This window comes from Pectinophora gossypiella, chromosome 17 (genome assembly GCF_024362695.1).
Source record: "Pectinophora gossypiella chromosome 17, ilPecGoss1.1, whole genome shotgun sequence".
NCBI classification, from domain to species: Eukaryota; Metazoa; Arthropoda; class Insecta; order Lepidoptera; family Gelechiidae; genus Pectinophora; species Pectinophora gossypiella.
In genome coordinates, this window is record NC_065420.1 from 12,749,198 (window position 1) to 12,777,139 (window position 27,942).

The window sequence follows — 27,942 nt, forward strand, 5'->3', positions numbered from 1 at the left end:
TCCGTATGGAGTATAAAGGAAATGGATAAAACAACACACGTAAATGAAAAAAAAGCTAAAAAACGTTTATTTAATAACTTGTATTCCCTCCCCGAGCTCTAATTACTGCTTCCATACGGTTCTTCATCGATCGGATGAGAGTCACGATCACATGCTGTGGTATATTGTCCCATTCCTCTTGGATTGCATCTTGCAGCTGGCTAAGTGTTTCTGGGGCAGGATCTCTTGCTCGAATTCGTCTCTTTAATTCATCCCACAGATGTTCAATGGGATTCATGTCCGGGCTTCTTGCTGGCCATTCCATAATAGAGATATCGACTTCGTTAAGATAATCTCGTACGACGCCCGCGGTGTGAGCCCTAGCATTGTCGTGCATGAATATGAAGCCGTTGCCAATAAAATGTGCATAGGGCATCACATGAGGCTCGAGACACTCTTCGACGTACCGATGACAGTTTAGTGCAGGCAGACGTGGCCCAGACACGAAAGCAAGCTCTGTCTTACCGTCGCCGGCGCTGATTCCTCCCCAAACCGTCCACGAACCGCCACCATAGCTGACCTTTTCTTCAATGCAGCATTGTGCATAGCGTTCTCCGTCTCTTCTGTAGACCTTGTTCCTTCCGTCGTTACCATACAGCATAATTTTACACTCATCAGAAAAGAGAACTTTGCTCCACTGTAGGTATGACCAATTTAGGTGCTCACGTGCAAAGTTAAGGCGCGCTCTTCGATGGTCTGCAGTTAATTTCGGCCCATTTGCTGGCTTATGCGGTACCAGTCCACGATCCTTCAACCTTCTTCTAATTGTAGAGTCACTTACAGCCACCCTTCGTACAACACGAAGCCGCTGCTGCAGTTGAAAAGCGTTAAGGCGTCGATTTCTTAAAGAAGTTGTTACAATAAATCGATCATCTCGCTCAGAAGTGACCCGATTCCTGCCAGATCCTGAACGGCGCGTGAACAAACCAGTCTCCCGATAACGTTTATAGACTCTATGAACAGATGACAGGCTTAGATGCAGTCTTGCAGCCACAACACGCTGACTAAGGCCAGAATCCAGCAATGCCACAACTTGGGCGGCTTCTGTGGGCGAAGTATCCATACGTTTTAGAAAAAAAACCTTTTTTCAGACGTCCCAAAGTCACAGTATTGAAATAAAAAACAAAGTTTAAGGATAGGCGCCAATTTTTAGTTTTTAAACGCTAAATGTACTCCAACCCTAAACACACATTTGTCTCAAAACAGTGATTCATTTCGTTTATAAGATAAACAAATGAAATTCTAATTTTGAATTTAGAATTTTCGCTTATTACTGTAATGGCCAAACTGCCAGCTATACATTTATGTATTTTTTTTCATCGTATGAATTCTTTTTTGTGTTAAATTCGGACAGAAACAATGAAAACGGAAGTGTTTCGATTTTTTTGATGAGAAGTGTATAATTATAAAGGTGTAAAGAAGTGTACAAAGTGTATATCAAGGGGTCTGTAACTTTAGTTCGAATGTCAGTAGTTCGATGAATGCTTATTCAACTGAAATATGTTTCGAATTATGTTTTTAACGAACGATCATTCTTCCGAGTCAACTTTGTATCGAACCCCTCTTTTACCGACGAACGGTTGACCGAAGCATTCATCGAACAAGAAATGTGAGTTTTTCGATGAATGCTTCGGCCAACCGTTCGTCAAACGAGAGAGAGGCCTTTACCCTGCAGTGGTGTCTAGCTAGTCACATAATCACCAATTTAAGAGCCACGCTCTTGTCGGTGTAGCATCCTCCATGCTACTTTTTAAGGAAAAATAGAGCAATGGTTTCCCTCTTGCCTTCTGCCCCGCAGTACTCTGTCTGACGCGAGTGGGATGGCGCCCAGAGTAGTCTATTTCAAAGCCGTACTAGGCCTCCTGTCCTTCGCCTCTGAATAATACTGACAGTTACCGCTGCCCTCTATCAGTTTCCATGTTACAGTCCCTGTGACTCGCCTTGTCTAGGCTAGTATAGATCAGAAATATGGAAACGACATACAAATAGTAGTAGGTACATAAGAGTTATGGTTACGTACGGTTTAAAAAAAGGACGATTCAAAGTGTAACCACGTGTAACCATTCGTTTCGGACATATTCCATTAAATAAGTTTCCTCATTTGATGCGGAAAAGTGGAACATCGAATTACTCTGAGTGTGGTGTGGTAGAAAACGTATATTACCACATTTTAATGAAGTGTGTTCCAAATGAGTCGGAAAGATTTAATTTACACCATATTTACTCAATATAACATATTTAATGTCTTCTTCTTTGCGAGTCGATGGCGATCGATACTAATTATTTTAATAAGATTAAAAGATTCAATTTTTAAAATTTTTATTTTTTTTCTTATTTTGTTATGTTGGCGGATGTAACATTGCTCTGGCGAATCCCTTGTCAAAATACGCCAAAGCACTTTACAAATTAGTGCATATTATATGCTTATTGTATTTTGTTTTTAATACCACTTTTTTTGTTCCTATACAGAGCGACATAGTTGCTGTTTGTGACTAAGCTCTAAAAATAAAGATTGAAATAAAAAAAAACATTTTACCTACCTGAATAAAAAAATATATTTGTAACTTTAAGCACAATAGCTATTGTTGAGAGTGCATACATTTGAAATGATTATTGAGAAAACAAAAACATTACGTGCTGATTTTTATATTGAAAAAAAAACAAAACTGACAGACATTTTAAAAACCAATGGAACATAATGATATTGGCAAGTATACCTTTAAAAAAAAAACTTAAGACGACCGAGGAGGCTGTCGTTGACAGCTATTATCCGCCATTTTCGTAGCCTATTCCACTCCACGTGTGAATATCAGCGGATGTTACAACAACAGGCGATAACTAAAACCATGTCTATTCCCCACATTGTACTACTTCATCTTCTATCGTGTTGGTTTTCAGGTGGATTACCAACCTCATCAACCCTGACGTCACAGTTATTATTGAGCCGCCAAAGGCGCCTGACATGACTCACGTAATAACTATGTACGTACTTACATCAGTAAGTAGTAACCGGGACCAACGACTTAACGTGCCTTCCGAAACAGATCATCTTACTTTCGGACAATTGGATGATCAGACTGCAAAGTCCTAGCCAAACCAGGGCCCACAATGTGACTTTTGTGATATGTCCAATGTGAGCCAATGCTTATATGTACAACGTACCTAATATTACCTACTTTCCTACTGTTTGTATCCGAATATAGTCATATTCCGGAACAAAGTATTAATTCCGGCATAGTAACAGGGAAGCCCTATGAGTCACCCACACGGTGCCATGGTGCATCGATCCACCCTGTATAGCAGCTCACCGTTACAACACAATCATAGACGTAGTACCTCTGGATAGTTCTAGAAAGTCCCTATTATCCTTCATTATAACGCCCAACTGGGCACCCTTAGGCCTGTTGTCTTAAAATTTGTACCGGATGAGAGCCCTGAGCGCTCCCCATTTGTCCGTGTTAGTAGTTAATGCTATAAAATTCCTTCATTATAAGTACACAAACAAATTATACAAAATTGTCAGAAACTAACATGCACAAATGCGACCATAGACGGCGATACGGCTCACCACCTATCAGGTTGGTCTAACATAAAGCATAAGTGTGGGTATTTAATTCATCTTGCTATGGATTTAGCTCTGACCTCCCATTGGGATATGGTCGTGAGCTAATGTTACGTAATCTTGTAGGGACAAGATCCCACTGCTAAGCAAAGGCCTCCCCTTCCTCTTTCCATTTTTCGCGGTCCTGTGCGTACTACGGCCAGTCGCTCCGACAAGCGTCCAAGTAGAAATAAAGAATAGAATAGAAATAGTTTATTATAAAAGGACGCCACAGACAATAACATAAGTAAGTAAAGTAAATAAGTAAATAAACTTTATTACATCATTTAAAATTTTCACAAAACACAATTTTTTTACAAAAAAAGCAAAACGGGTGTTTGGTGAAATGATCAAAAGGAGGTGGTAGTAGTCAAATCGTCGCGCCATCTCTTTAACTTTATTGTTATTTTTTTACGTTAGTAATAATAAAAAGTCATTCTCTGACTAAATCTAAATGTTTTAATAAAACTAATTTCAAAGTTGCCTCTCCATTTACCACAGCTCAATGACATTAATACACGATGACTCATTCAACATAGGGTGAATTGCGTTCATTTTGCAATTATTGTCTCGACATAGGTGATTATTTAGCATAAAAGGTCTTCATACACAGAGGCGGTACTCTGTTATGAATAATATCGTCGTTTGTATGAAGTGTCCGGGGTGTAGTTCTGGGCTGGAAAGCGGAAAGTTAGTATGAAATCGCTTTATTTATTTTATTTTTTATTTATTAGGCACATCAACAGTACAAACACACAACAATTAATATAACTTTCTTATAGGCCCGTGCTAGTGTTTGAAAGAAAGAAAGAAAGAAACATTTATTATTTCCGGACACCACAGACACAGACAGACAGGTACATTACATTTAACACAGGACAGAAACCACACGGAAATCAATAAGTACACAGACAAAAAAAAATCCAAAACAATAAGAAAAACAAACCAAAATCATAAAAACAATAATAATAAAACTAAGTATACTAAATGCAACGCACTGACGGCCCGATCATCTGCGGTGGAGTCCGGAATAAAAGGACCTCGCTCAGCATAAGTCGCGGCGTGAGCCACGACGCTGGTATTCTGCGAGCCCTGCACCAAAACACCAATTTGCACCAATTACAGACGTGCACAACTTATGTAATTAACGTGCATGTACAATTTGGATTAGTATCAGAATTTGCTTTAGTATCAGTTTTACACCACCTCTGTGTGTTCAATGCCTAAACGGGCAAAACGACGGGTAAAACAACCAGAGTGTGTCGCCTGTTGATGAAAATGATAACATTTAGATTGCCTATGTTGATTACCTCGGTAATAGGCTACTTCAGGACTTGAGTCTTGGAAACATTAAATTTATTACTGAGCCGAATAAAGAACAGGGGGGTTCGAAGCATTTCACCTAAAAAAGCAATATTACAATTTCACATTTGCGCATATAAAAGTAAGTGCGCATTGCAAACAAATGTCAAATTGCAATATTGCTTTTTTAGATAAATTGCTTCGATTTAGCCTTTTTAACTTAATATCATTAGTGTCCACTTTTTACGAAAGTCAAAACGAAAAATTTCCTTAGACTGCATGGTAATACTGTCCTGTGACGTCATCAATAAAAGCGGTCAAACGTCGTATTTATTGTTATTTTATTCGATTTTCGAATTTAAATTCATAATTAAAATTCGAAAATATGTCAAAAATGAATTTGATTTTAGAACATCTATAAAGTTTTTTAAAGTTCACATTTCTAGACACTCCGGTGTTGTGACTTTTTAATTGTTATTTTTTATTAGCCTACTTTAAATAAATAAATAATCTAAGTAAACTCTACGTTCTGGAGCCTCTTGGCCCCTTTTTCCTTTCAAGATTTTTTCTAAGTTTTTTCTTTCTAAGTTTCAAGATGCTCCATCCTGCATCAAGTTTGAGGTCACAACGATCTCAAGAGTCCTTAAAAAGTATTCTTCCATCCATTATTATTCTGATTAAAGAGAAGCAATATATGTAGCAACATAATTCTATAGCTAGGTATCTGATCCAAATATCAAACGACAACTTGTATTTTTATGTATGCCTCTATATCACATTATATTTTTGAATAATTTAATTATGTATTCGAGCAATGAGAAAATCCGAACAGCGCCCTCTATAATCTTTTTTGGGGAACCTAGCCGTTTCGTCCCTACATACATACATAAACTCACGCCTATTTCCCACCGGGGTAAGCAGAGACTATAGAATTCCATTTGATTCGATCCTGACACACTTCTCTTGCTTCCTCCACATTCATCAATCGCTTCATACACGCACGCCGGTTCAGAGTAGATCGTATTAAACCTTTTCTAAGGACATCCCCAATTTGGTCATCGTAAGAAAAAGAAAAAAGTGGAAAGTCCCTCATTAGTCAAAAAAGCTGTGTGACCATGGTAGTGGGCTTACGATCGGACTAAAGTAACACCTGGAGGGGGTGAGGTAAAACTAACTCGGCGCCCGATACGAATTGGTGCGGGGCGAAGAGTTACCATTCTGAACGTGTATCCACAATAAACCTTGAACTTTACCTGACCTTTCTGTAACCAAAAACCGGAGTACATTTACCTGTTAACACACCAAAATTATTAATAAGGACCCTGGCATTGTATGTTTCATTTGCATGTAAAGTCTGAGGACTAGCCTAAAACCTGCTAAATTATACGAGTACATTTACTTAAGCTGAGGACAGAGCGAGCGGTGTTCGCGCTAAACTGCATTTTATTGCGTATAAAAGCACTGTTGCTTTTATTTTTTTTGTTGGTACTGTTACCAATGGGCGGCCTTATTGCTCAAAAACAATTTCATCCAGGCAACCACAACCAGGACTCATCACCATCATTGGCCTTATACGTCTGTTTCAGACGATTTATGACGTAACCAGGACTAATTTTGTTATTAAGTATAGTTGTTTGACTTTATCGCGTATAAGAAAATAATGATAGAAAATATAGCGACGAGGGTTAAGAAAGGGATGCTTAGATGGTTCCGACATGTAGATTAGCGTAACAGATTTATAATGCGGGTGTACGTTTTTTTTTATTTATTAATAAAATTAAACTTGGAAGAGGATCTTTTAAACAAAGGCCAGGTGATGAGTGCTCTAAACTGGCGAGCGTGAAGAAGTCTTCATAACAACGATAGGAGTGGAAGAAGCGAAGCGTAGTCTCTTCCTACCCCAACGGGAAATGCAAGAGAAGAAGAGCAGTCTACTCGCATACGCGAGTAGACTGCTCCTATCCTATCCTATACGGATAGCCAGGCCCTAAAATACAAAGGCCGGACATTTTGCCCTAAATGCCGGACTTGTTTTTTTAACACCCAAACATACTGTTTTTATAGCTAGACTGATGAAAAAAGTATGTACAGTCACAGGCAGTTTGCTCTCCGCTCGCCTTTGCCCGCCCGGGCCTTCACCCGGCCCGTCGTCGTAGGTATCGCCACTCTAACAAAAAGCTTAACAAAACCCGGACAAGCTTATAGCTGGCGAGGAGTGGGTGAATATAATACAATACCTACTATACATGCTAATGTATGTATTTATATACGTTTTTATAATAATTATACATAATTATAATCATTAAGCCTAACACGCAAATATTGGGCCGGACACGACCGTAAAAAGCCAAACATATCCGAATAAAGCCAGGCGCGTGGCAACCCTACTCGCGCACTTCTTCTGTTCTTGGTATGCACCGGCCCTTAGACGCTATGCATAGTTTACAACCACTCTAAATGGGTTCTAGTTGGTATACCAACAGAATACCTAATTTTAATAGTGCTCAAAAAGCTTTTAGCGGGTAATAAATAAGTAATTTTGATAACCTAACCCGGTTTGGTTTAGCTTTCATTTAACATAAGCCTAGTTTAGGATATGGAAGTGGGTTTTATGTGGGCATCTTCTATTGTGAAAATGTAAATATTATTTCGAGTTATAGTTTTTTAGTCAAGGATAAAAAAAAAGTGTTACGATGACCTAGTAGAGCAGTAGCATAGATAAGGAATAATACTCCGTATAGAACGGCAACTCTCCGCTCTCCACCAGCGTCTGAGCTAGATATGTATTTTAAGTGCAATAAAGAGTTTTTGTGTTGTATTGTATTGTATTAGTACAATAATAACACTTTATCTCTATTTGAAAGTGTAATGATGCTAATTGGTTAGTTGGTGCTAATTTTGGTGATTATTTTAGCAGATCTGACCCCATAGTGAACTTGTCGACACATCTGCGATGCACATAATGTGCGCAGTTACAGTACTTTGACTTGTTTTGCCTAATATTTAGAGCATACATTCATAAGTATTATAGTAAAAACGGCCTCCATAGTCCAGTGGTTGAGCGTTGGCTCGAACGACCCGGAGGTTCTGGGTATAATTTCCAGTTTCCAAAAAGTCACTTTGGGGCGGTTATAATCACCCTGACAGCAGCTGACAGCCGAGATCAGATCATCATCATCAATAAGAGCCACACTCTTGTCGGTGCAGCATTTTCCATGCTACTTTTTTAGGGAAAAATAGGGCAGTGGTTTCCTTCTTGCCTTCCGCTCCGCAGTACTTGATTTGCCGCATTAACACGTTCACTGTATCTTCAATCGTGTGGGTTGTGAGGAGTACCAACCCTATCAACCCTAACGCCAGGGTTACTATTGAGCCGCCAAAGGTCCCTGACATGGCTCATGTAACGACTACTAACTTAGCTACATCAATAAGTAGTAACCGGGACCAACGGCTTAACGTGCCTTCCGAAGCGAGGATCATTTTACTTTCGGACCATCAGGTGATCAGCCTGTAATGTCCTAATCAAACTAGGGATCACAAAGTGATTTTTGTGATATGTCCCGGGGGATTCGAACCCGGGACCTCCGGATCGTGAACCCAACACTCAACCGCTGGACCACCGAGGTCGTTTACACTTTATATTTAATTTTCTACTCAATATGAAAAAGTAGCATGCTGATGGTATGCTAGATAAATATTAATTTCGTCTAACAGTATTTTAGACTTGACAAACAATAAATTATACATCAAGCAAGACTATATTGCTGTTCAGTTCTGAGTCAGACAGAGCTGATAAAAAATTTACATTAGCATGAAACTTTGGTCCGTTACGACTTACGAGGACATGTAAGCGGGTCAGTGACCTCTACGGACTGGCCTTCATCCTGTGGGAAATTGCATGGTGATTAACAAAAATAACATTTCACAAAAAGGAACATATCACCCGGAACATATCACAAAAATCACTTTGTGATCCCCAGTTTTTTACTTCTATGCTATCAACTATTTGTGGGCATCTATAATTGGCTTTGTGTTACTAGTTTAAGGATTAGACAGTAAGTGAATGCTGTTGATCTCCACGTTCACCAAAAATTCACGACTATGTCCCAATTGGGGTAGTCAGAGGTACATTAATCGCAAGATGAACTAAGTACTCACAGCTCACCGAGCTTTCTGTTAAGACTAACGTAATAACAAAGAGTACAAATACTATAAATGATTAACATTATCATCATTAATCAATTAATCAATCAATCTCCCAATATTTTTTTTCATATTTTCTCGCTGGAAGAAATTGCTTGAAGACAGAGTCCTAAGGTGGGTACATTATATTGCTCATGACTGTACATTATAATTAATGTTAGGATTATCATTAGAAAGTACACTCATAATCGGAAATGTGTGTCTAGTGTTTGAATGTATGACGATTGACGCCTGAGTGCTTTTGACCAAGAATTAGGGTCACAAACAAGATACAATAGAGTGGGTCTAAAATGTGTAGGAGTACCTAACACACGTGATTGTTATATGGATTTATTGTTTAATAAATCTAACTTACGTCGAAAAAAAAGTTATACAGAGTCAAAACTGTACAGCGCCATCTATACAGGGTGTTAGTGACATCATAAAGAAAACTTTTAGGATTCATCAAGTTGAATTTTCCGTCGCAAAAGTATGGAACTGAAATTAATTTTAAAACAACATTATAATTTTCGTGAATTTTCCGACAGCAAATTCCGCTTGAGATCGACTCAGAATCGGGGTCTGAATCATCCCCCTCAGTATTTGTTACGGTGTCACTAACACCCATACCTACTTGTACTACAGGTAGCCATCTGTATGTACTTGTACGGGGTGTGACATCGTAACGAATACTGAGAGGGATGATTCAGCTCATTATTCTGAGTTAATATCAAGTGGAGTTTTCCATCGTAATGGTACAGAATTCAAAATAATTTAAAAAACTAATTTTGCGACGGAAAATTCCACTTGATGGTCTGAATCATCCCCCTCAGTATTCGTTACGATGTCACTAACACCCTATATTGTTTTTGAGGAAAGTAGCCTAGAAAATCCGTCATTGGACCGAAATATATATTCCAAACTGACATCAAAGCATTAAAGTCAATCTATATTAAGATTCAGACGTTTAGTTTGAAGATGCATTACAATATCGCCTTTCGACTAATGCACTTTTGACATTGAATTAAACATCAAGATAAATTGTTGTAAACAGATAATTCATTACTGCATTAAATAGTTTTAATCTTATTCTCTCGTGTAGCTTGTGAGACCAACGATCGACCTCCTCAACCCTTGTGTCAGGGTTACTATTGGGCCGCCAAAGGCCCCTGACATGTAACGACTACATACTAATTTATGTAAATAGTAGCCGGCATCGACTATGTTTGAAAACTTGCTCTCCGAACGGATCATCTTACTTTCGGACAATCTGTCAAATCTTCAATCTTTCATCTTCTTGGGTAAGCGGACCCTGTGAGAAACGGGACAATGCTAGGGAGATGATTGATGATGATGGTGATGAGATACAGTCATGGGCAATATAATATACCCACTTTAGGACTCTGTCGCACTAACATATTTGACATTTAGTGAGACTTACAGTTCAATTTGTAAAAAAAGATAATGTGACATTGTACCAAAGATGCATATGAATGCTTGTGACCGTACTAAGTAGGTAGGTTTATGTTTTTTTATTAGAAATTGGACGATTGCTCCGCTGAACACCCAAAGTGTGCTCCTGGTGGTAGAACGGGTAAATTCTAATGCTCTGTTGTGCCCCTTTAGTGGTACAGAAGGGAAACTTTTGAGTTACCTGTAGTGCTCCTTTTAAGTTATGAACACATTGGAGGGACTACTAAAATGAAATAAGAACAAAGAATAAGAATAAAGAACATTTTATTGTAGAGATACTATAACTTATTTGAAGTACTCTTCAGAGTCAAGTGCAAATAAATTAGTCATCATGTGTTCCATCCTTTGTAGGGGTAAAGTGGAACCATAAATATAACGACATAAGATGTGCTCCACCAAACCACCAAAGGAGCACTACGGATCATACAAAATTTACTCGTTCTACCACCAGGAGCACACTTTGGGTGTTCAGCGAAGCAGTCGTCAGAAATTGCGTTTAATAGGGGAATGTTGGTTGTAGGGCTCTTGTCAAATGTTGAGGGTTCATTCAGTAACTATTGAGGACCCTCGTGTGGTACAATATTTAGTACAAGATAGGTACCTACTACAACATGACATGCGTAAATAACCCGGTAGTTCGGAGAACGCGTGAATTACGTCGTAGTGTTTGTTACGAGTTCGAATCCCGGTTGGGATTTAAACTAGTGAATTCGGCTTGATGAGTTGAAATTAATGTTTGGATCATAGATAAGTGTCGTAACGTGGTTTCTAGGATATAGGCTCGCCCCTTATTATTAAGTTTGGGACTTACCTATAAATATAGCTGGCGAGTAATGGTTGTATATAATATACACCTCTACCAACCCGACCGACCGGGCGTATCCGGTCGGACCGTGGGTACCGACACAGGCGTGATGCTATGTTGTTGTAAATAATAGAATTATAAATACAGACTTTAATGTTACATAACGTGAAAATCAAGTAAGGGCCTTTTTGAAAAATCTCAATAGAATGTGATATTTGTTAACAAAACCTCACTAATTATTAGGCATGCTAATTTCAAACCAGGTAAAAAGATGTGGGATTGATTGGATTGAAAATTAATTGAAAGAAATCAAGCTTTTTTTAAAGAAAGTCAAATCATTTTCCAAAAAGGCGCTTACACGATTTTCATTATAAAATCACTATTATTAAGGAAATTATGTGCCTGTTGTGAAATTGACTATTTTTTTTAATGGAAAATGTCACTTTTGATTCCCCATATGATGTAGACCTCGTTCCAATTCCAAAAGTTAGAAGATATCTTAATTACCTACTAGCCAACTCCAAAAAAAGGACTGAAAGTTTAAAAATAAAAGTTAATTTAAGTACTAAAATAACTACGCATGTGTCAAAACCTATCACTTGTGTTGACAGGTTGAAAAGTCCGTATTACTCCGTGTTAGGTCGCACGCGCCGCCGTGCCACGATGAAAGATTTGTGATGGGGGTCCGCGTATAAATAGATCTGTTTATTTAGTCTAGATTTATATAATTTATTACTTATTATTTCGACTAGGCTGGGAGCAAAGTCAAAGACTAAAGAATGATGCGTAGGTATAGAACGGTAACTTTCCGCCACCAATTCGTATCGGCCGCAAATCTCATTCCCTCTGGGTTTTATTCTATTCTTAAATGGCTGTAAACTGCTAAATATTAGGTAAGTAAGAAGGAGAGCGCACGAACTGTGTCTTGCTCGCACTTGGCACGGTAAGAACGAAATTTTTGTATGGAGTGTCCGAGGGACAGAGTTTGGAAAGCGGAAAACCACGCGCGGTATATTTTCTTCATTTTTCTATTTCACTTTTTGGACATTACTCCTTGGCTGGACAGCATTAGGGCTATTTTTACTTTGGAGACTGCAGCTAGAGAGCGTGATGGTGCTGCGCGGAACCAATTTCTCAAAGTTTAAGCCAGGAGTGCCGCCTCCGGCCGACACTTCTTTTTTCGGAGATTTTCCCCTAGAAGTTGTGCTGGAATAATTTGTACTAGTCATTTCTTATAATTTTATATGAAAACGCAAACAAAATCAACGCTTCGGCTCGTTTATTCCGCTTTCTCGGCTCTGGATAAGTGCATTAAGCTTCAGTATTCTGATGACTTGTGGCTCTGCCCACCCTGACAGGGATTAATGACGTGACTTACCTATGTAGGTATTAAGTGTAATAAAAGAGTGGAAAGAAAATAACAAAAGCTTACCGGTTCTATTTATTTTCAAATTGTAACAGCTACTCACAGAAGACGTTAGAATTGAAATCCTTTGTTGGTTTGAGGACCATCTTGTCCTACTTAGCACACAATGGCAGGACACGACTCTTTAGATATATTGCTTTTGAAATAACATTAACACATAAATAGAAAAATAATTCTACATTACATTTTGAACTAGGTTAAATCACATAAGTGAGTATAAGTAGTCTTAGGTACCTACCTATATTATTATAATTATGTTTAAGTTTTACCGACTTTGTTTTTAATTTTGCGCTAACAGCGTTTTTAGTAAATTATTTTAAAATAATGTGGCCAATAATTTGTAATCGTTGAATACATTCCGCAAAAATAATTTCTTAAAATAATCAAGTTATTTTTTTAATTTTATTTTTGTTGTTTTTAATGGTTTTTTTTAACTTGTTAAGTACCTAACCCTGTAGGTAAGTATTATAAAACCTATGCGGTGTCCTCAATCTTTAAAAACATCGATAGGAAAGCACAAAGCATTTGCAATGCAGTGAATAAGTTTACGAGAGTGCTATTCAACGGACGAGGACCGTTGATTCTGCGGTTTTATCTTCATGCGGTAACGATGATATTTTTACATTTCATACCTTATTAATAGAAGCAATAAGACCTCTACACAAAGGTATAGAGGATTTTCAATGATATCGCGCTAGCGTGTTACAATAGGGTTACCAATATTATAATTTCGTGGAATAATCGAGTTCCGACTTGTATTTACGATTAAGTAACTACATATTTTGTTAACCACCTAATAACGAGTTTACTTGTATAGGTGTAATAATAATAAAACACTTTATTGCACGCAATTACACCCATTCCAATAATTTACTGGAGGTCAAAAAAGTAACATTGCCAATTTGTAATATTGGGACAATGCACGCTTTTACTTTCATACGTGCAAATGCCAAATTACAACAATGCTTTATTAGATAAATTACTTCGATACAATATAATTATAAAGAGAGTTGAAGTGACGAAAAATCTATACTTTTTCAATTATTGTTACTTGATAGCCCTAACTTGGAAGGCTCGAAGGGCTATTGTTTTTCTAGCGGAGGACAGACAGTGTAGGAGTACCATGAGGGTGCTCATGTCGGACACTTCCTGCGTCCGCGCAAGTAGGTATCGGGTGGCTTTCCATTGCGCAGGTGTTTGAGGATCGAGTGTATTTTGTTTTGTTTGTCGTACGTGACTGTTTTAAGAGAATTTGAAATTGAATATGGGGTCTAATTCCAAAGGCACTTCTATTTTTGTGAATGGGATCGCGTTTGACCACAATCTCACCTGTGTTTGGATTATTTGGATTGGATGTGACTCGGAACGGGGGTAGTGGGGCAATCATCAGCTTGAGTTAGGGCTCAATTTTCAATAAACGGAAAAAAATATTTGTCATTGGAATAAAACAATTATATTTGTAATGGGTATACTACGAATTGACGGTATCTGAGTTGATTATCGGGAAATTAACCCTAAAGTTAATTTTTGAAGGTTTTCTATTCTTTGAAAGGTACCTGCCAGTCCCTAATACTTGATACTTGACTTCAAACTTCATAATCCACCAACTACCTATCTCCCTAGCTTTTATTTTCGATATAGTGGGATCCGGTTTATTTATTTGGTTGGTTGATCGTAGATACCTTCGTGACGGTTATTCTTTAAACAGATTATTTGACACTTGGATTTGATTTATTTTTTAGTAGAAAATGGATGCTCGTGTTCACAGAATCGGCGGGGGAGTGTTGTGTATGCGGGAGTAAATTATAATAGAATGTTCTAACCATGTTTTCCTCGCGCCCATTTCTATATATCTCGCTCCCTCTTTGTCTTACTTTAGTTTTATATGGCTTTTGGCAGCTAAGGACTAAGGGAGAGAGCGTTTGAACAGCGTCCCCCTCACACTTACCTACGCGTAACTTGACACACAGTCTCCCTAGCATTATCCCGTTTTTCACAGGGTCCTCTTACCTAACCTGATGACAGGTCCGGTTTACAGAAGCGACTGTCTGTCTGACTTTCCAACCTGCGAAGAAAAAACCAGCCCAGTACAGGTTAGGGTCACACACCTCTGAAAATGTGGGTTTCCTCACGATGATTTCCCTCACCGCTGAGCACGTGATCCAAACATGAATTCGAAAACAAATTCGACAATCATTGGTTTAGGCCTGTGCTGGATTCAAACCTGCGGCCTCAAAGTGAGAGGCAAGCGTTCTACCAACTGGACTACCACGGCTCAAAGTTGACACACAGTAAGAATGAGATTTTCGTATCGAGTGTCTGGAGTTTGCCGAAATCTTGTTTTTATGATCTGTGACCGAGACGCTCTCAGTACTAACCGACAGTCACTTAGTTAGCAAAAAAATTGAAAAAGTAAACACTTTGCCCTAACAATATCCTAGTTTGTTCGTAACCACTCTACAATTATAAAATAAACCAGGGATGAACGTGGGTTTTAGTATTTGACAGCCAAGCAAAGTTCAGTCGAGTTGTATGATAATTTGATTCAATTTTGCTAAGCTGTCAAATACTTAAACCCACGTTCATCCCTGGTTTACTTTTTATTTGTAAGGTGTATGTGTACAGTAATGATTTACATATGAGAAAAGTCCATTACGACGTTTTCTTATCATCATAGGCATAAGGTTTAATTTTCCATATAGCATTCCGTTTGCTACGAGTCTGACAGTCGCTATTACTAATGGACTTCTCTCGTAATTCTTACTTTACTAATTTGAAACTAATAATGACAAATAGGTATTCAAGAGACAATGGAAACGTGCCCAATAGAAAGCTCGACAAGGCTTCGACGACGGAAGCAAAACTCAACAGCCTCTAGGAAGGCGGACGGTTGCATATACTTAGTCTCTTGACAATCGTTTGCTAGCTACTTTTTGAACAAAATCTCCATAGTTATTTAGTTTGAACTTTTTTTTTGTTTATTTATTCCAAAAAAGGTACAATTATTCTTAAAAAAAATATTTCGCCAAACTTATACCAGTTTGTTGGCGGGCGCTCTTATAACTGAAAACAGCCTCCCTGGTCTAGTGGTTGAGCATTGGGCTCACGATCCGGAGGACCCGGGTTCGAATCCTGGTGGAGACATATCACAAAAATCACTTTGTGATATCTGGTTTGGTTGGGACATTATAGGCTGATCACCTGATAGTCCGAAAGTAAGACGATCCGTGCTTCGGAAGGCACTTTAAGCCGTTGGTCCGGTTTCTACTTACTGATGTAAGTACGTAGTCGTTACATGAGTCATGTCAGGAGCCTTTGGCGGCTTTATAGTAACCCTGACACCAGGGTTGATGAGGTTGGTAATCCACCTCACAACCCACACGATAGAAGAAGTAGTTAGAACTGAGCACGCGATTTTTATTTTTAATTTAAGCACCTACCTTATGTTGCACTGCAGATACTCTTGCTTGCAAAGAGAAATTTTATTCCACCAATATTATTTCTTGTTCCAAAATATTCTTAATTCTTTATCTGGCTAGATAGACATTTACCTACCCAGTGAAAGGTAAAGAATTCAATATAAAACCCTAAATCAGGTTACCTACCTAATAAATAAACAATAAAACACTGAAAAAAGTAATGGAGGAGATAGGTATCTTACTTACCTACGCATTATAAATTTTAGTATTTGCTCGTAAAAATAGACTAGGTGAGTAGGTACCTAATTAGGTAATTCTGGGCCTGTGTATTAGATAGATACCGTAGAAATTCGGCTGGAAAGTTATATCGTTATGAAGAAAAAATATGTAATATCAACAAAAAAATATTTTAACAGGACAAACATTAATCAAAGAAAATTATTTAGCGGAAACACCTAATACCTACTACATAAAATAATTTTCTACAAGATATTACTTCGTTGCGGGTCATTGCCATAACTTATTTCAAAGGCGCTGTTAAAAAAAACTAGAACGAACGCTAGGTAGTAGTCCAACGCGTGTCCGACGCCAATAATAAATCCATCAATCTCTACCTCGTCCTGCCTGACATAGACCTTGAACTTCGACGTTCAAGTGCGAGGATGTGCCAAAATGAGGGGTTCCTGAATTGGCTAATGGTCCAATTGGGTCTTCCTCCATTATACGTCGGCTTAAATGATTTACGTTATGGTTTAATCAAAAAATATTGTTGTTTACATGTTCGTGTTATAAGTAGATACATAAAGAAAAAATGTTCTTTCCTTTGTTCGTCAATAGAACATTATTAACAACAGATTATTAACTAAAAAATATGATGAATAATAAATAGGTTATTCCTAAAAAATGCCTTTATGTTAAATATCTGTTTAACAATTATTCATAATAAGCATGCTCAGCTAAAATTTTAAAACCCCTCTTTTTGTAATCGGTTAAAAAGTTTATTTTTGAGAATGTATGTATATTTTACAAAGCACTGGTTTTATAGCTTCAGAAATATTATTTTATAGCCATAAAAAGAAAAGAAGTATTTCCTTTTTTTTTACAAAAAATATGACATTCGTAGTTTTTCAGGAAATCAGCCAGTTATTACATAATTTAAGACTTATTGATATGATAAAAAGAGAAGCTGCTATATAAATTTCATAGTTTTGTCTCTTTCGCACAATATGGCATCAGCAGCCGCTACAAGTAAGAAACATCTTATTGACATTTGTTTGTTATGATTTCGTTCGTTTGAATTTTGCAACGGCTTGTTGTGTCGTGTTTAAATTAAATTAAAGGGAATTGTTTGCCCTTTTATTAATATTATTGTAAAATGAGTAAGCAACCTGAAATTACCGATGAAGAATTTGTGCCTTTCCTTCATAGCTTGGGTGTAGAGACGTATAAAAAATCGTTTGAATGGATGTTGGGCGACCCTTCGTTTTCTGGTGTTTTTACATGGTTGTACAAAAATTTAGACCACAACAATGCATTAACGACTCGTGAACAATACAGGTTAGTGTCGGAATATAATATAAATTTCGAATAAGTTCAGAATATCTTGCTTTAATGGTGTTCAAAATCACTAGTTGCTGTTAGGTTATACGAGTTCACCACTTACAATGACTCATAAATAACTGTAGGAAATCTATTTAACACCTTAATTTATATTCATTTTATATAATATGGCTAAAGCTGTAAGTCCTAACGATTTGTATACCACATCCTTATAATAATCTGATATATTTGAATAATATTGCAAAAAAGTGCAATAAAATTCTTTAAAATGTACTTATTTATTCACTAGATATTCTGAACTGGAGAAGAATGATTACCTCCTCTCCGATGAAGACTTAGAGTCCACTCTAGCAGCCATAAAAGAGGAGTACCCGGGAATCAGCATACCAGGGGACTTGGAAGCACTTGAAGATGTCAAATTTGACATCAATGTGCAGAAAGAAAAGCTACATGCTTTGGAGAAACAGGAGAGAGTTTACAAGGAATTAATAAAGCAAAATGAGTAAGTCAGAAAGTTATTAGACTTTATTGTCTGTTTCTGGTTAGTTTTTATCTATTTAAAAGTATTGAGTAATAATTTACTCTTGTAACTACCTCACCAGCTATGTTTAAGTCCCATATAGGGGTGAGCCTATTGTCATTACCCGGACACAAATCCAGGAAACCATGTGATATTAATTACCTAAGATCTAAGCACACATTTTTACTCATAAAGTTGAATTCAGAGGTCTACAGCCCGAGCCACGATTTCAAGTAAAATTGGTTACATTCTAACTGATAATTTACTTTCCTCTGATAGTAAAAAAAACAACGACTTTATATTCTGCCCAAGTTTGTAATACCTATTAATGGTTGAAAATGTGAAAATAACTTTTTTGTGAGTCAAAATATTGAACATGAAGGATAATTTGTTACTGATAAAGGCACAATGTGGTGTCAAATGCCTATACCAACCTGCAGTGGAGCAGCATGGTGGAGCATCCTCTATACCCCCTCCTGTTGATTGAGGGGAGGTCTGGGCCTAGCAGTGGGATTTATATAGGCTGTTTATGATGATGAAATATTGTACAGTCATCAGCAATATCATGTACCTACTTTAGAACCCTGTCACACTTTCATATTTGACTTTAAATGAGACTTATGGTTTAATTTGTTAAAATAGTTAATGTGACATGGTTTATATTATGTCATGTGTGGAACAAAAAGTAGGGTCTAGTATATAATGACTATACCAATATCAAAGGCAGATATATAAAATAATAAATAAAAATAGCCTTTATTAACTGTTACTGTGTGTGTGTGTGTGTTGTTGTGTGTCTGTGTGTGTGTGTGTGTGTTGTTGTGTGTCTGTGTGTGTGTTGAGGGAACCACTGTCCTATTTTTCCCTAAAAAAGGAGCATGGAGAGTATTTAAATGCTGCACCGACAAGAGAGTGGCTCTTAAATTGACGATGATGAAATGTTACCATCATTTTATTGGATTACATATTTGTGGTCTCTGTCTATCGCAACAGGATAAAGGTGTGATATTATGTGTGTAAATAGTATGCCATAAGATGACACAATGTGAAAAACCACTTTTTTAATTTCCAGGCTATCAAAAGAACAATTGACGATAGAGACAACCAAGCTACAGGCATGTGAGCAGCAATACCTAAATGAGTGTGGCGCATGCGCGGAGCAGTGTTTGTCGTACGCGCAGGACGTCGAGGCGCGCACGGACTCCGTGCTGCGCGTCATAGCTACAGCGCTGCAACTGTATGCGAGCACGCAGCATGATAAGGTAGACTACCTGCTCTTGATCCTTGGATTTACTTACACATGCGAGTCACGCCTATAATTTTTATCTATATGTAATCAGCTTGTATCCCCCCGAAATAGGAAAAAAAATCAATCAGCCAGCATTATCCCACTGCTAGGTATAGGCCTCCGCTATTTGGCGTCGCCCTCATACAGAATTAAAATAATAATTTTAACAAATTCCAGGAAACAGCTCAGAAGTTCGTATCGTTCGGTCCGCTCGAGCAGTACCGGCAGTCTCAAGCGCTGTTCAAGTCCCACTTCGATCTGTACACTGCTAGAAAGTTCCATAGACGACAAAACGACAGCTTCACCGATGATGATCTACGCACTGCTCTCGTTGAAGCCAGGAATTTGGAAGACAGGTAAGAATAAGTACTACATTCGTGTTGATTCCAGTACACCATCTAATTTTATTTTAACCTGTCATTTTGTTATCCGCTGAAAAGGAAAGGGACGGCTAATCGACAAAAATACATAAAATCTCGCCTTTTTCCCACTGGGGTAAGCAGAGATTATGGAATTCCATTTTGATCCTGACACACTTCTCTTGCTTCTTCCACATTCATCAATCGTTACATACACGCACGTCGGTTAAGAGTAGTTCGTACTGAACCTTTTCTAAGGACATCTCCAATCGACAACGGGTAATCGACGGGCATAAAATTTATGGAACACACGTCAATTTTAGGCAGAAATTTAAAACACCCTAAAATTTTATATTGGCCAATAGCCCGACAGAATTAAGTTGAAATCACACTTGGGTTTGCATATCAGCGAGACGCCTATTTTCTTCGTCTGGATTATCCATTCCTTGTAAAATTAACATTTGACAATCATTCGTCCCTTCGGTATATGTTACAGTGTCACCAGCAACACCATGTCCGGCTCAAATAATCCTCAATTTTGCGACGTAAAATTCCACTTGATATTAACTCGGGATCAGGGTCTGAATCATCCCACTCAGTATTCGTTACGATGTCATAAACACCCTGTACTATCAATATTGTTTCAGATTATCAGATGCTGCCACTGCCTACATCGAGTCTCTAGCAGAGCTGTGCGGCGAGCAAGCTAAATTGGAGCTTGTGGGTAATTACAACAATGTGCATCCCAGTCAGATTACGTAAGTTTTATTTATTAATTTGGGATGTATCATGTGACCTTACCTATGCATGGTTTTCCCTTCTGCTTCTAAATTATACCTGTCATTGTCTTAGCCACCGAAAAGGAAAGGGAAGGATGATTGACAGCTGTTCATTTTAAAATGTATGAGTGAATGGATGAATAATCCAGGCGAATCAAATGGACATGTCGCTGGTATGCAGCCCATTTGATGTGTGTTGTCAACTTAATTCTCTCGGGTTATTGGCCTATGTAAAATTTTGAGAGGGTTGTTTAAATTTCACCCTAAAACTGACGCGTCTTCCATAATTTTGTCGACTACCTGTCTCTTTTCGGCGGATAAGAAAATGACAAATTTACTAAGAAATAAAATTTTTAATAAAAAATTATGGTGGTAGTAATGGTGTGAATCAGCACAAATGTACTTGAAAATTGGATGTCTTTATGTTACAGAACATATTCGGTGGAAGCCCAGACGGCTCTGGAACTACTCGTCCAAGAGGAGGCTATCTTGGACCAGCAGATACAAGACGCCATCAAAGAAATGGTGACGTCACGAACGAAGCTCGCCGTTGACACCACCATACAGTCTGCTTTGGCTGTGAGAGAGTGAGTTTTTATGTACTATTCATTGACAATATCTATTCGGGGCTCGTTAAGAGTTCAAATTCAAAAATATCTTCATTCAGTAGGTAACATAGTTATATATATTACGAACGTCTCATCCGTCTAAAACTATTGCAGCTTCTCACAACGTGTTTAGCCGGGGAAAAGAAGCTGCAAGAAAAACTTCGGCTGGGATCTAGACTTGTTTTTAAATATATGAAATTTAAGTTCCCATAAGTTCCCAGACAGTTAATCCCATGCATTCATATGTATGTATGTAATATCATCATCTCCCTAGCATTATCCCGTTTTTCACAGGGTCCGCTTACCTAACCTGAAGATTTGACAGGAGACATTCCCGATAAAAACGTTTCGGATGTATGAGACCTTACCTGTATTGGGCAGGTTTTCTCTTCGTAGGATGGAAGGTCAGACAATCGTTGACAGGTCTGGTTTTTTACAGGAGTGACTGCCTGACTGACCTTCCAATCCGCGAAGGGATAACCGGCCCTATGTATGTATGTAATTATTCTTTTAATTTAACAGGCAGATAAACACAGATCTGTCCCGCCTGCTGGACACGTCGCACCAGGCCCTGTCCCTGGACAGGCTGCTGTACTGCGCGCTGCGTGTGGAACTGCGCGCGCTGCTGCAGCTGCTGCAGTTCGCGGCGCAGCTGCGCGCGCACGCCACGCAGGACGCACAAGCCGTCACGGAGAGGATCGTAAGTTTCTATACGCGGAGATTTCTTATTAGCATTGTAACAATTTTAACCTCTGGTCGGCATCGCTCCTGGCCGCTAACTTCAGAACCTGGCTGGTTGCCTCGCTGACAACATACATACAGTCATGAGCAATATAATGTAATTTAGGACTCTATCGCACTAACATATTTAGTGAGACTTACAGTTCAATTTGTCAAAAAAGTTAATGTGACATGATAATTTTTTTTTTGACGTGACTTATTGTAGATTTGCCGCAGATGGCATTAACTACTTGACCGGACAAATGGAGAGCGCTGAAGGCTCTCACCCGGTACAACGTTTAAGACAACAGGCCTGAGGGTGCCCAGTTGGGCGCGAACCTTGGCTCAGGGCGTCGTCTGAGAGGAAAAATATTTGAAAGAATTAATCGACCCTAGTGGGTCGATAGCGATAAGCGCTGAATGAGGGAAATCGTTGACCACGCCGGCGGGGTCGGTATCGGGGTCCTGAAGTGTTGTGTTGGTGTCGCGAGCTGATTGGCTGCCTCTATGGATAGAGTAATCGGGTCGTCGGGATCGTATATTACGTCCTTCGGACGCCGATACTTTTCAGTACCGTCCCTAAGCGGGATGTATTCGGAAGCCGCAACTACCAGGGGATTTGGGTGGTGCGGAGCAGAATCGAAAAAACGTTTGGAAGCTAATTTGAGCCATTGGGCAATGGTTGGCAGACGTGACATGATACCAAAGTGTATACATATTACTGCTCGTGACCGTACATAAACTCACGCCTATTTCGAAACGTCTCATCAAAGAAGGAGTTTGCTTCGATCCTGACACAGTTCTCTTGCTTCCTCCACATTCGTCAGTCGTCATTCTCGCTGACAACACACATTCGTAATTCCCATACCCTTCAAGTCTTATGTTTCCCCGTCACTTCCCTAACAAGCTCCCGTTGTTTTGGATCATTTGTTGAAATGCCAAGAATATCGGTTCAATTCAAAGCACTTGTAAGTGCATATTCGCGTTTCTCCCAATATCCCCTCTATCAGACAGAACCTCTTTTCCTTTTATCGTATGGGTTGTGAGGTGGATTACTAACCCCATCAACCGTGGCGTCAGGGTTGCTATGGAACCGCCAAAGGCCCCTGACATGGCTCATGTAATGACTACTAACTTGCATCAGTAAGTAGTAACCGGGACCAACGGCTTAACGTGCCTTCCAAAAATCATCTTACTTTCGGACAATCAAGTGATCAGCGTGTAATGTCCTAACCAAACTAGGGATCACAATGTGATTTTCGTGATATGTCCCCACCGGGATTTGAACCCGGGACCTCCGGATCGTGAGCCGAACGCTCAAACCGCCAGTACCCCTCATTCATCGTCTAATAACAGTTGTTATTGAAAGTGTTTTAAATTTAAATTTACAATATTATCTATTATATTTGGTCCCGGTTACTACTTACTGATGTAAGTAAGTTACATGAGCCATTTCAGGGGCCTTTGACAGCTCAATAATAACCCTGACACCAGGGTTGATGAGGTTGGTAATTCACCTCACAACCCACACGATAGAAGAAGAACTATAATAAAATCGGGAGCGTTAAATAAAAGCCGTGTTTCGTCGACACTCCATCTTGGTAATCTTATTTATTGGCATTATTTATTAGCGACATCTGTTAGATTTTTTGGTTACTACGTTACATTTTCAAATATCTTGACATTGAGACAAAAACGAACGAAGCGAACTAATTAGTTCCCAAAATATGCGCTAGATGGCGCTTGTCCACGACACTTCTTTCGGCATACCGTCACGAGCATATGTATACACTTTGGTACCGTGTCACATTAACTTTTTTGACAAATTGAACTGTAAGTCTCACTAAATGTCAAATATGTTAGTGCGACAGAGTCCTAAAGTGGGTACATTATATTGCTCATGACTGTACATGAGGAATATAACTACTATGGTCAAGTCCTTCATATGTCAAATTGGTAATTCGTCAAGTCCTCTTTTCGACAAGTTATGAAATTTGCCAAACACGCTATTCGTCATCTCCGTGTACAGTCGCCTGCAGATATATTGGACCCCTCCGGTATCGCCTGCATCTGCATGGTATAGATATACCAGAGGTGTCCAGTATATCTGCAGGCGACCGTACAATCAAAATCTGTTCATGTACATAAATATTTTGAAAAAACAGGCTCATTATTATTTAAAAAAAGGTTAATTGATTAAAGTTTTAAAATATAAAATCTTTATTTATTTTTATTGATTGTGCATACAATATTTTATTATATTACGCATGTAAAGAAAATAAACTCACTAGTTTATTTTCTTATAAGTACACTTACTTATATTGCTAATGACTGTACTTGATTAAGATGACGAGTAGCGTGTTTGGCAAATATCATAACTTGTCGAAAATAGGACTTGACGAATTACCAATTTGACATATGACAGACTTGGCCGTAGTCGTGAAATTCTACATGAGTGATGCTTAAAATGCTTCTTTTCAGGAATCAATGAACGAGATCCTCTCCCAGCAACAATCAAGCACTGCCAACCTGCAACATTCGGATATATTGCTCCATACGTTGCGTGACATACTGGGCGCGCAGTCGGAAGACGCGGTGGTGTTGGTGAAGATGTACAATGACCTCCACAGCAAGCTAGCACTGTTGGCTACTGACGTCCGAGAGGGGTACGCAAAGAAGGAAGAGGCGGTTGAGGACTTGTAAGTGGATATATTTTTAACTTAAGCGTGTTGGGACTCTCGCTCAGGAACAATAGTTGTAAGTGTAGCGGTGGTCGAAATTATTATTTTTATCATAGATAAACTAAGCTAAATGAGCTCTGCACTTTTTTGCCACTACTTGAAGGTCTAGTTCGGGTTCGATTCCCTATGGGGACATTGTCGAAATCACTTTGTGAGACTGTCCTTTGTTTGGTAAGGACTTTTCAGGCTTGAATCACCTGATTGTCCGAAAAAGTAAGATGATTCCGTGATTCGGAGGGCACGTTAAGCCGTTGGTCCCGGATATTAGCCGTAAAAATACCTCCACCAACCCGCAGTGGAGCAGCGTGGTGGAGTATGCTCCATACCCCCTCCGGTTGATTGAGGGGAGGCCTGTGCCCAGCAGTGGGACGTATATAGGCTGTATATGTTACGTTATGTTATGAAGGTCTAGAGAACCTACAAACAATAAAAAATATTATAAATCCTTCCTATTTTCTTCAGGTTTACTCTGTCTGAAGTTACATCCTCTTTTTGTTACAAATAAACTTTTAAAAAACTTTTTTTATACGTAGTTTCTAATTATAAGTAATAGAAAGAATATTTAAATAGAATGTTGTCAATAACTTCAGACCCAGAGTAAACCTGAAGAAAATAGGAAGGATTTATAATACTTTTTAATGGTATTTTATATATTATTTTAGTCCATAATATTTTTGATGGACTGATATTAATGTTACCCGCTAGGGTCGATTAATTCTTTCAAATATTTTTTCCTCTCAAACGACGCCCGGAGCCGAGGTTCGCGCCCAACTGGGCACCCTCAGGCCTGTTGTCTTAAACTTTGTACCGGGTGAGAGCCTTCAGCGCTCCCCAAAAATGACATTAATGAGCTGCTTCTTATTCGTAAGAGCATATTTCATGTGCCTTCATTATTCTATTATTTCTGATAAACACATTTTCCATAACCAAATTTTTTATATCACGTATTCTTAGCACACTCCTCCTTTTGCAGAAAAAAGGCCTCCGGTCCACTGAGAGAGTACATCAGCACCGGGTGTACGAGGCAGCCTCAAATATGGGACCGCACCGTGGCCGCGCTGACGCACAGCTTGACACGACAACTGACTGCCATAGAGAGCACTGTGCTTGATGTCGGGGGTCTGTTCTCGCAAGTTAAGGTAACGATTACCTTTATGTATTCTTGCTCGCATACACACGCGTACGCATGCATGCATGCACGTGTATGCACGTGCCCACACGCCCGTGTACGCACGAGCACGCACGCACGCACGCACGTACGCAGGGACGTTCACTCGCACACGCACTCTTTTGTTTCGATTCTTCATTTAAAATTTTCTCTTCATTTAAAAGTCTCGGGGTGAGTATATAAGTATATTTAAGAGAGATACTTGTAATGAAAATGTGATGGCAGTGGCGGCCCTAGGGCGCCGAAATAGGGGCGGCAAGAATCGACCAAGACTGGTCCACCATAGCTGCAAACTAACTTCATCGGGTTGGATTGCGGCCACATAAAACTCATACCGGGTGGCCGTATACAACATTTTAAAAAGATTATGATAGATAGATATTTTTTTCATTGTTTTTAGGCTTAAACTTATTATTTAAAAAAACGTGTTTAATTATGTTAAAAGATGTCATCTTCTTCGTCCATTTGTCTTTTGACAAAGGTCTCCTTCATCTCTTTCCACTTATCCCTGTCTCTCGCCAGCCTTCACATATTTCCTGTTGTATTTTTTATTTCTTCTTCCCATCTCTTAATTTTTAAAAGATTTAGGTAATTAAATTTCGGTGGCCGTACACTAAGGGAAAAATTCTGAGCGTTGCCACTATGAGGTTTTGCACCACATACATATTTTGCTGTGTAATGGTGATTGAAGGTATTTTGATGTGTTTTTGCTGTTTCCTGGCGAATTCTATTACACGGTATTTGTATATCATTCTCCGACTGTCGCCCGGTTTTCGTAACTCATTGTAATCACTACTTTACAAATGTAATGGTACATCTGTTCCCACCTACATAATGTCGCAAATCCTGATGTTAATTTGACTAGCATACAGGCTAAATCCTTCCATTTCCACTAATAAATATGATCCCGGCTAAAAGTTTTTGAAGAGTGTACGTACTCATTAAACGATGTTAACTTTCTTTGTATAGTACTACTAGGACCTTAATTTTATTTACACTGGTATTGTACTATGTATATTAATTATGCCAATAAAGATATTTTGAAATTGAAATTGGTGTATGTATTCCAGAACGGTGATAAGCAGAACCTGAGGAAACTGTGGCAGTGGTTCCTCACCGACCCTCCGCGACTACAAGCCGCTGTCAAAGGTGTTCAGACTGGCGGCTATGCGTAAGGGCTATGAATAACATCATAAGAGAATACGTTTAATCTTGTATAAAATATAAATACAACACAACAACATTGAAGAACACAACAACAACAACACAACACATTAAACAAAACAACACACACACAACACAACACAACAAAACAAACATTAACACACATAACATAACAAACAACAACAACATAACAACAACATATTGTTTATTTTAACATTATTAAAGTCGTATGAATGAATGTCCTTTTAAAATCCAAACATATATATAAGTTTTATTATTTTTTTAATTATTATCAATTCTACTTCTGCGATCGAAAATTCCACTTGATATTAACTCAGAATAATGAGCTAAATGAGCCCCCTCAGTATTCTTTACGATGTCACTTACACCCCGTACCAGTACATACAGGTAGCCATACAAGTAGGTATGGGTGTTAGTGACACCGTAACGAATACTGAGGAGGATGATTCAGACCATGAATTTCCTGTCGGAAAAATTCATGTCTTTTTGTTTTTTTAAATTATTTTCCATTCCATACTTTTGCGACGGAAAAAATCCACTTGATATCAACTCAGAATCATGGCCTGAATCATCCCTCAAAGTTTTCGTTACGATGTTACTAACACACTGTATACATTTATATATTTGTACACTACATCCTGCGCTATTATTCAATAAAACAAGCATTAAATTACTATAAAATATTTTTATTTTATTTAAATAACTACTTAAACTAAACAGAGTATAAAATTCCCTAAAATAAATACTAAGCTTGATCACATACGTTG

At 38.5% G+C, this 27,942-nt stretch overlaps 1 protein-coding gene across 1 annotated transcript; it reads left to right on the top strand.

Moving 5' to 3' along the window:
- Nucleotides 1-17,530: 17,530 nt before the first annotated feature.
- On the top strand, nucleotides 17,531-27,841 carry LOC126374171 (uncharacterized). Its single transcript, XM_050020653.1, has 10 exons — nucleotides 17,531-17,804; nucleotides 18,097-18,309; nucleotides 19,400-19,589; nucleotides 19,793-19,971; nucleotides 20,622-20,732; nucleotides 21,185-21,340; nucleotides 21,884-22,061; nucleotides 24,563-24,780; nucleotides 25,796-25,961; nucleotides 27,061-27,841. Exons 1-10 carry the CDS (start codon nucleotides 17,623-17,625, stop codon nucleotides 27,163-27,165), a joined length of 1,698 nt encoding a protein of 565 aa, XP_049876610.1. The 5' UTR covers nucleotides 17,531-17,622; the 3' UTR covers nucleotides 27,166-27,841.
- Nucleotides 27,842-27,942: the final 101 nt, after the last annotated feature.

Excerpts from the sequence above, each read along its gene's own strand:
- LOC126374171 (XM_050020653.1), top strand. The coding sequence starts at position 17,623 with ATGAGTAAGCAACCTGAAATTACCGATGAAGAATTTGTGCCTTTCCTT. Across the intron at positions 18,310-19,399 it reads GAATTAATAAAGCAAAATGA|GCTATCAAAAGAACAATTGA; the intron begins GTAAGTCAGAAA and ends TTTAATTTCCAG. Across the intron at positions 20,733-21,184 it reads GTGCATCCCAGTCAGATTAC|AACATATTCGGTGGAAGCCC; the intron begins GTAAGTTTTATT and ends TTTATGTTACAG.